At 44.3% G+C, this 10,012-nt stretch overlaps 1 protein-coding gene across 3 annotated transcripts; it reads left to right on the top strand.

Annotated features, from left to right (window-relative positions):
• The first annotated feature begins 637 nt into the window (after positions 1 to 637).
• LOC125712372 (endonuclease domain-containing 1 protein-like) lies at positions 638 to 9,737 on the top strand. 3 transcript variants are annotated; one of them, XM_048982336.1, is made up of 4 exons: positions 638 to 785; positions 7,828 to 8,154; positions 8,561 to 8,771; positions 9,444 to 9,737. In XM_048982336.1, exons 2-4 carry the CDS (start codon positions 7,840 to 7,842, stop codon positions 9,446 to 9,448), a joined length of 531 nt encoding a protein of 176 aa, XP_048838293.1. In that variant the 5' UTR covers positions 638 to 785; positions 7,828 to 7,839; the 3' UTR covers positions 9,449 to 9,737. The 3 variants fall into 3 exon arrangements, with proteins under 3 accessions (XP_048838293.1, XP_048838291.1, XP_048838292.1); XM_048982334.1 differs by lacking the exons at positions 638 to 785; positions 9,444 to 9,737 and adding an exon at positions 6,689 to 6,806 and having other exon boundaries at positions 8,561 to 9,391; XM_048982335.1 differs by lacking the exons at positions 638 to 785; positions 9,444 to 9,737 and adding an exon at positions 6,737 to 6,806 and having other exon boundaries at positions 7,803 to 8,154; positions 8,561 to 9,391.
• Positions 9,738 to 10,012: the final 275 nt, after the last annotated feature.

Below are 10,012 nucleotides of genomic sequence, written 5' to 3'. Positions count from 1 at the left end.
TTCAATGAAAGACTGGGGTTTTTTTCTTCATTTTTTTCGGTGTGAGATGAAGCTACTTCAACCAAAGGTGGATTTTTTTTCTAACCCATTTTACAAATCTTTACAAGGGGTGCCCATAATTGTGGAGGGCGCTGTAAGTTTGCCGATATTTCAAAATGCGTTTTTTAAGTATGTCCAGTGGTTAGTTTTAGTGTAACGGGAAATTTAGTGTCAGTTCCCATAAAATAGACTTAAGTTAGGATCTAGGAGTAGTTAGGATTGTGAACCTATAGTCTACGGTCGAAATATTTTCTTCATACGCAGAACCGCATGCAGCCTATGTAATATCATTTTGCGTTGTTTTACATTAATCAAAAAGTGTATTTGTCGGAAGCTGTGCATAATTTTAATTGGTTTGAAACATTCTTATTTATAAATGTCAATATTAATGGTAGTCTGCATATGGTCTATTTACATCTATGACGTAAATAATGTATACTAATACAGTACAGAAATTATGTTTATGTGGGCATTATTGCAACAGTTATATATGCCGAATCATTGTATTTATATTCTCAGTATAACAAGGAAATCGTGACTTACTCAAATGAGATCAAAAGGAGCAACGTCTTTGTCGGGGGGAGGGGGTTGTGTGTGGTCACTCTGCGTCACTAGAGATGCACTGAAGGAACAGCATTACAGACCTGCGTAATCTGTGATCGCCGCTTTATGAGACAGCGGTATTTAACAGAGTTACATCTACGTAACGTTCCAGAGAACCAGCATTAATTTCTGATTTGCTTGAGGTATGATCAGCTCTTCTTTAACGTATTACGCATTTGGTGATTGCTCAGTTTTCTGGTGTGTGTGTATATATATATATATATATATATATATATATATATATATATATATATATATATATATATATTAGCCACACTCAGGTACGAACAGTTTATTTATATTCTTTGCAGTCCAATGTTCTGAGATGCGTATCCCTGTAAAAGCCAAGTTAAACATGAGTATCAGGTACTGAGAATGGTCTAGCTTAGGCTGCCCACCCTGAAGGGTAAAGTGATGAGATTTTTGGAGATTATTACATCAAGGAACCTCACATTCATCTTACAGCCTGTGCCTTTCCTACAGTGGTGCAGTGGGTTTGAGTCTCTGCCATGGTTCCGTGTGTGTGTGCAGTTTGCATGTTCTCCCGTGTCGTCGTGGGGTTCCCGTTACACGGTAAGGTAAATTGGAGATTGGAAATTGCCCGTTGGTCTGTGTGGATGGTGTGTCAGCGCCCCGCCTTGGATGAATCCTGGCCTTGCGCCAGTGGTGTTCAGGATAAGCTCTGGATGCCCAAGATTCTGCAGAGGACGGGCATGTAAAGAAAATGGATGGATGAATTCCGATGCTGGAGCTGTCAATCATTTCTTATTGTAACTGTTTTGCCTTCGTAATTTCAGATGGCTTCTTCCCTTTCTTCCGCAGTGAGATCTGACCATGCAGCTCATTTCCCTACTCGGCGTCACTGTGCTCCTTCCTGCCCTGGTCCTGCCTGAAGTCATCCCACCTCAGATTGCTGCCCAGACACCCTTTGTCAAGTGTACTGAGTTCTTTGTTAAACAAGAAGAAATTGTCATTTTCCCAACCATCTTCAATCAAAATCAATATAAACAGATTTGCCAGAAATACAAGGATCGGTATGAATTTGCCACCTTATACAACACAGAGCACAGGATTCCTGTGTACTCTGCTTATCTGTACCAAGGAAAAGAAACATGCAAACGTAGAAATAAGTGGTACATAGAACCTCAGGTAAGTCCATTTATGTTAGATCTCAAAACAATAAACAAGGCTTGATGTAAATTTACTAGTTACCCACAATCATTGCATAGTTATTATGTTACACGCCAAAACAATAAGCAAGATTTTGATGTTAAAATGCTAAATTATTTGCATTTAGTGTTGAATCCTATCAAATTTATAATATAAATTATACAAGTCAGGTTTCCCTGGTGAATTCCAACACGTGTCTTTTATATTTCTAGCTTGATGACCCTAATGGTTCTCCAAACATGGGCCCTAAGAGAGGTGTGAAGGGAGCGGGGACACACCAAGCCCTGACTGAAGACTATGGGAAGCAGACAATGTATGACAGAGGCCACCTGTACCCCGTCTTCCACACTTTTCAGCAGTGCACAGCAGATGCCACCTTCAGTCTGACCAACGCGGCCCCCCAAAATCGATATTTCAATCGGGTCAAATGGTTAAATAAGGTCGAGAGAGCAACAAAAAACTTCTTAGATGCCAACTGCACTAGTAGACATGCCTATGTTGTTACAGGGGTTGTGCCAGGAACAGGAAAGTTAAATAATAGGGTGATTATACCATCTTTTTTCTGGAGTGCCTACTGTTGTCTAGATGAAACCTCAGGGAATCCAACTCACTCCAGGGGTTTCATCAGTCCTAACAGCAACGTAGACAAAATTCCGAACATTACTGTGGCAGAACTGGACCGTATACTGAGTGACCAGAACCATTATGGCGTTCCTTTTTCCGTGTTCGGAAACCGCTGCTGATACAGAAACACATCAGTGCTGATCAATGAAAGAGCATTTGAATCTCCTGCCAATCCCTTTTTTTTTTGCTCGCCTATTTCCTGAAAAGCTTATGTAACCCCTCCAGCACCCCAGCAGACGGACGGTCACGGGGGGGCCTTCAGCCTGTCCCAGGCAGCGTGGGATCACCCTGGGCGGACTCTGAGTAGTCTGCCGCATGTCACTAGTTAAGCTAGTTATTCTCCAATCAGACGTCTGTGAAAAAGCATCATATACTCTATGTATAACTTTCTTGCCAAATAAAGCTAAAGCAACACTGTGTGGTTATTCCAGGTGTGGTTTGTTTAAAAAATCCTGTTTGTATGCAACAGAATAATGATGAATTTACCAGCACCTGAACCTTGCCCAGGATAAGTGGTTGGCAGATGGATGGATGGATCAGGACTGGATGGTGACAGAGGAGTAACTGCATGTAAAGAAATGTGTATATATGTGTAAGTGAAACGCATTGTCTGTGTATCACAAACTGTTATTTTTTTATGTGCATAAATAAATCCATCCATTTTGCAACCGATTATTTAGGACAGGATCACAGATTCTACATGCTGGATGAGATGCCAGTACATGGCAGGGCACACACAGGATAGGGTATACCTATCCTTATGGGGCCCGCTCATTCACTTCTATGGGAAAAATGCTAACGCTAACTATGACAACCTTAACCGCCACCCTGCCCTAACCATAACCATAAGTAACCAAGCAAAGTACAAGAGTTTTTGCATTTTTAACTTTTTCATAGCAGTCACTGATTTTTATAAAATAGACTTTTCCCTTATGGAGACCAGGAATCCGATATACGCTCAAGGAACCATTTCGGTTCCTGCCCATTTATTTTGTGGTTCCTGCCTGGCTACTTCGATAAGCAGTTCACTGTCATGAGCACGCAGCGGCTTCCAGACTCAGTAGCGGGGAATGCCCCCAGTATATCTACCCCTATGTTTTCCATTAAACACCAGTATGAAGCTGAAGGGGCACTGGATGGTCATGGGGCGCCTTCTGAGGACCTGGCTGGGGACAGTACCTTCCCAGCGGCGGTAGAGGAAGCCATCACGCTTTACCAGACCCTCATCACGGGACTGAGAGGCTGATTTCCTGCCATTTAGGCATCTGTTGCTGCCAGAGCCAGTAAGCAGTTGTGAAAGCTCTAGGTCTGCTTCCTGGGCCTTCCGTATCTCAGATAGGTCCAGGGCTGGACTTCCACTTGCTGATCTGCTGAGAGCTGCGGGTGCTCCTGCCTGGGCCGGTGCTGCTGCATCCTCAGGTCTTGCTGCTGATGTGGTACTGGGGTTCACCACTGGCGGAGTTTGGGCCTGACTTGGGTTATCCTTGGCTGGGGCACCTTTAATTGTACTCAGTGCTAGGGACTCAGCACCTATGGGAGGACAGGAGGGTGACTCTGTCTGAGTTGGGGTCACCCATATGGGGTAGGGGATGGAATGAGGTGAATCCTTGCTGTTCGCCCAGGCCATTGTGTACGTCTCCACCCAGCTCTGCTCTACCCTGAGACAGTGGCCACATGCTTCCTACCTCACAGGATCTGCAGGACAGGGCATCCGCATTACTGTCAAGACCAAGGTACTGGGCCACATGTCCTTCAGGCTCCCGGAAGCGGAGCAGCCAGACAAACAATGCATGGTCAATCCTCAGGGTTGAAGGGGGGGGGTTCTCCCAGGACCTCATAATAGCTTGAACCTCTACTGCCCCTTTACGTCCTCATGAACAGCCACCTTCTGTCCCTGTAACTGCGTTTGATTTTCCTCAGACTGCCTGCCAGCCATTCTGTGTGCAGCTCTCCCAGTTATTCTATTGCCACAGTATTTAACTTTGCTACAACAAATCTCGCAGACAGACATATTCATGTCTAGCTGTCAACTTACTTTGTAACCAATTCATATTTAAATTGAGACGGTACTGGAAAGGTCTCTGCACACACGTAGCATCGTGCCAGACTCATGCATATCAGCGCCATAATAAAGTCAGGCGGCGTGCAACTGGGAAAATGTATTAGTAATAACAAATATCACCAATGTAAATAGCTGCGTGTTTTTAGCATGCATTGTGTTGTTTTTGCGTCGCTGGTGATGTCATGTGTAGTGTTTAACGCTATTTGTCATGAATAATGTGTGTGCGTGCGCCCACCGTGCGGCATGTAAGTAGTCAGGGTGCCTAACATGGTGGGCAGTGTGTGTGACTTCTCACAGCTGCTGCCATCTGTCACTAAAAGCCATGCTTTTATTTTTCCTGCGCTGGTCTGCGTCTCACTATTATCGCGCTGTGACCATGTCTGATATCTGGGCCACCATATTGCTGCGAAGTCAGTGCAGAGAGACATGCTTTAGAGAACATGCGGAGGTGAATTGTGCGCGGCTCACACCCCTCGCATGGAGCCTGCACGCTGCTCCCATCTGGCAGATGCTATCGCAGCATTAAAGCCTGATTGGCCAGATTGTGTTAGAGCTATTTTCCCACAAGCCATTAGACTGCTAAACACACTGCCTGCCCCCCCCCACTCCCCACCACACACACCTGACCTGTAAACTGACCTCAGCTTTGCACTTTTGCACTTCATACATTAGCCTTATATGCTGCTATGTGCGCAAAACACACCAGTGTTACATGAATATTTAATCTGAACTGCTACTGACCATATGCACAAACACTACACACATAATTACATTCCAATATGGGTCTATTTGTCTACACTTTGGCTACTAATAACACGTACAATTTCTGAATGTTAAACACATCATCTGTACCACATTTTTAAAATTCTTGTCTATATTACTTATATATGTGTTTCTCTCTCTTATTATCTCTTATTATTGGTAACTGTAAAAACTAGAGCCACAACATCTCATCTCTCTATATGCATGTATGTTGCTGAGATGACAAAGTTCACTTTGACTTGACTTGCAGTTGACAGTCAGACACATTCATTTTCACACAACTGCCAGAGAATTGCCAGTGGCACGGACAGGGGAAGTCACCAGTACACACACTGAACATCATCGGGGGGAGGGGGGGTTACAAACACACCGCAGCAGGGGAAGCACTTCATGAGAAGGCGACACGCTTACATTCACTGACATAACTACACATCATGGACATTATTTACGAGAGGATAACCTAGTAAAATAACTTAATCATGAGGACATAGCGATTCCCAACAATGGACGAACAGCGTGGTGTCCTGGCTGCAGCTGGGCCAGTAGAAGCTGCCCCACAATTCCCTAAGTGTCTTTACCGCCCCGAGGTGCCCGGCTCCTGTCCTGCCTTGCATCGCCCATTGAACCGTGGGCCGAAGGCTCCGGGCAACTAGCAGCTGCAGCATCGTTTGATTGCCACTCAGGGACTGCCAGCACCGGTACGGCAGCTCGCCTTTCTCCTCCAACGCCCCCCCACTGGTAGTAGAGGGCTTTAGTCTATGGCTCCAGTGGGGAGAACCTCCCCCCCCCCCCACAGGCCGCCTCCCTTCTGCTAGTCCCTCACTCAAGGCAGCACTGGGTCACTCGCCTGCTCCGCAGTGGCAGTGACAGCAGCCAGTGCTGGACCTCAAAATCGTACCCCTGGGGGGGGGGGGCTCCAGTGAATTCACCAGCTGTCCGTGGGCCAGCACTCGCCCCATCAACTTCTCGAAGGTAACTGGGGCATTACAGAGCTCAAACAGCACTGAGCAGAACTGCCATAGACTGCAACCGATGGTGAAAGTGATCTTAGGTTCGGCATCTGGTGCCAGTTTGATCAGGCAGTAGCCACTTTGGAGGTCAAAGGAGCTAAGCACACGGACCTGGCGATGTTGCCCAGTGCACCATCGATCCAGGGCAGCGGATATGAGTCCTTCTGGTTCACAGCATTCAGACACCAGAAGTCCACTAAAGACCATGACCCATTCTTCTCCCAGACTAGGACTGCTGGTACAGCCCATGGACTGTCCGTAGGTTCCACGGCCGCCATTTCCCGAATCTTCGGCTCTTCAGTCTTATAGTGTTTACAATTGAGGGGTTATGCATATGAGAGAGCTGATCTTCCTTAAAAGGAAGCACATGATGCCTTACGACTATCTTAAAAATGTGGCTTTTAAGGACGTCCAGTGCTTGGTTTTAGTGTAACGGGAAGTTTAGTGTCAGTCTGTGAAAAATAGAATTCAGTACAGTTAGGGCTGTGGACCTATAGTCTATGGTTGGAATATTTCCTTCATATGCAGAACTGTCTGTAAGTAGTATAATTTTTATGTTGCTTTACATCAATCGAGAAGTATATTTACCGGAAGCTGTGTAAAATTTTAATAGATCTGAAACATTCTTATCTATAAATGTTAATATTAATGTTAATCAGCATACAGTCTATTTACGTCTGCCTGAACAGTGTGCGATGTAAATAGTGCATTCGAGGTACATAATACAGATATAATGGTGATACAGGTATTATTGCAACAGTGATATGTGCTGATTAAACTTGTATTTTCAATTTAACAAGGAAGTCATGACTGCCATAAATGAGATCAAAAGGAGTAACGTCTTTGCGGTGGGGGGGGGGGGGTATATTATTTAGTACATTTGGTGATTAGTTATAGTGCTCTGCTCAGTTTTCTGGTGTCAGGAAATTGATGTTTCCAAGTCTGCTGAGCAAACATTTCGTACCAGGGCGTGTGTGTGTGCGTGTGAGCGGGTATACGTTATCTTATGGGGACCAAATGTCCCCACAACGTGATGAATACCCATTTTTACCTTATGGGGACCAGTTTAAACATGAAAGCCAAGTTAAAAATGAGTATCAGGTACTGAGAATGGTCTAGCTTAGGCTGCCCACCCTGAAGGGTAAAGTGATGAGATTTTTGGAGATTATTACATCAAGGAACCTCACATTCATCTTACAGCCTGTGCCTTTCCTACAGTGGTGCAGTGGGTTTGAGTCTCTGCCATGGTTCCGTGTGTGTGTGCAGTTTGCATGTTCTCCCGTGTCGTTGTGGGGTTCCCGTTACACGGTAAGGTAAATTGGAGATTGGAAATTGCCCGTTGGTCTGTGTGGATGGTGTGTCAGCGCCCCGCCTTGGATGATTCCTGGCCTTGCGCCAGTGGTGTTCAGGATAAGCTCTGGATGCCCAAGATTCTGCAGAGGACGGGCATGTAAAGAAAATGGATGGATGAATTCCGATGCTGGAGCTGTCAATCATTTCTTATTGTAACTGTTTTGCCTTCGTAATTTCAGATGGCTTCTTCCCTTTCTTCCGCAGTGAGATCTGACCATGCAGTTCATTTCCCTACTCAGCGTCACTGTGCTCCTTCCTGCCCTGGTCCTGCCTGAAGTCATCCCACCTCAGATTGCTGCCAAGACACCCTTTGTCAAGTGTAAAAAGTTCTTTGCTAAACCAGGAGGAATTGTCACTTTCCCAACCATCTTCAATCAAAATCAATATAAACAGATTTGCCAGAAAAAGGAGAATCGGTATGAATTTGCCACTTTGTACAACACAGAGGACAAGATTCCTGTGTACTCTGCTTATCTATACCAAGGAAAAGAAGAATGTGTTCGTAAAAGTACCTGGGACATAGAACCTCAGGTAGGTCTGTTTTTTTACACCTCAAAACATTATCCAAGGCGTAATGTTAAAATTTACTACTCTTGTTACCCACATTTATTGCATAGTTATCATGCTACATGCCATGAACTCCGTTTATCTGTACTGAGGAAAAAAAACATGCAAATGTAGAAATACCTGGTACATAGAACCTCAGGTAAGTCAATTTATGTTAGACCTCAAAACAATGAATAAGACTTGGTGTTAATTTACTAGTTACCCACAATTATTGTATAGTTATTATGTTATTAAGCAAGATTTCGATGTTAAAATGCTAAATTATTTGCATTTAGTGTTGAATCCTATCAAATTTCAAAGACTTTATAATATAAATTATACAAGTCAGGTTCCTCTGGTGAATTCCAACACGTGTATTTTATATTTCTAGCTTGATGACCCTAATGGTTCTCCAAACATGGGCCCTACAGAACATGTGGAGAAAGCAGGGACACACCAAGCCCTGACTGAAGACTATGAGAACCAAATAGAGTATGACAGAGGCCACCTGTACCCCATCTTCCACACTTTTAAGCAGTGCACAGCAGATGCCACGTTCACTCTGACCAACGCGGCCCCCCAAAATCGATCTCTGAATCGTGGTAAGTGGCGTGTGCAAGTTGAGAAAGTAACAAAAAACTTCTTAGATGCCAACTGCACTAGTAGACATGCCTATGTTGTTACAGGGGTCGTGCCAGGAACACAAACGTTAAATAATAGGGTGATTATACCATCTTTTTTCTGGAGTGCCTACTGTTGTCTAGATGAAACCTCAGGGAATCCAACTCACTCCGAGGGTTTCATCAGTGCTAACAATAATGAAAGAAACATTCCGAAAATTCCTGTGGCAGAACTGGACCGTAAACTGAGTGACCAGAACCATTATGGCGTTCCTTTTTCCGTGTTTGGAAACCGTTGCTGATACAGAAACACATCAGTGCTGATCAATGAAAGAGCATTTGAATCTCCTGCCAATCCCTTTTTTTTTGCTCGCCTATTTCCTGAAAAGCTTATGTAACCCCTCCAGCACTTACCCAGCAGACAGACAGTCACGGGGGGGCCTTCAGCCTGTCCCAGGCAGCGTGGGATCACCCTGGGCGGACTCTGAGTAGTCTGCCGCATGTCACTAGTTAAGCTAGTTATTCTCCAATCAGACGTCTGTGAAAAAGCATCATATACTCTATGTATAACTTTCTTGCCAAATAAAGCTAAAGCAACACTGTGTGGTTATTCCAGGTGTGGTTTGTTTAAAAAATCCTGTTTGTATGCAACAGAATAATGATGAATTTACCAGCACCTGAACCTTGCCCAGGATAAGTGGTTGGCAGATGGATGGATGGATCAGGACTGGATGGTGACAGAGGAGTAACTGCATGTAAAGAAATGTGTATATATGTGTAAGTGAAACGCATTGTCTGTGTATCACAAACTGTTATTTTTTTATGTGCATAAATAAATCCATCCATTTTGCAACCGATTATTTAGGACAGGATCACAGATTCTACATGCTGGATGAGATGCCAGTACATGGCAGGGCACACACAGGATAGGGTATACCTATCCTTATGGGGCCCGCTCATTCACTTCTATGGGAAAAATGCTAACGCTAACTATGACAACCTTAACCGCCACCCTGCCCTAACCATAACCATAAGTAACCAAGCAAAGTACAAGAGTTTTTGCATTTTTAACTTTTTCATAGCAGTCACTGATTTTTATAAAATAGACTTTTCCCTTATGGAGACCAGGAATCCGATATACGCTCAAGGAACCATTTCGGTTCCTGCCCATTTATTTTGTGGTTCCTGCCTGGCTACTTCGATAAGCAGTTCACTGTCATGAG

This window comes from Brienomyrus brachyistius, chromosome 17, assembly GCF_023856365.1.
Source record: "Brienomyrus brachyistius isolate T26 chromosome 17, BBRACH_0.4, whole genome shotgun sequence".
Classification (NCBI taxonomy): domain Eukaryota; kingdom Metazoa; phylum Chordata; class Actinopteri; order Osteoglossiformes; family Mormyridae; genus Brienomyrus; species Brienomyrus brachyistius.
This window is presented reverse-complemented; position numbering and strand designations above follow the sequence as displayed.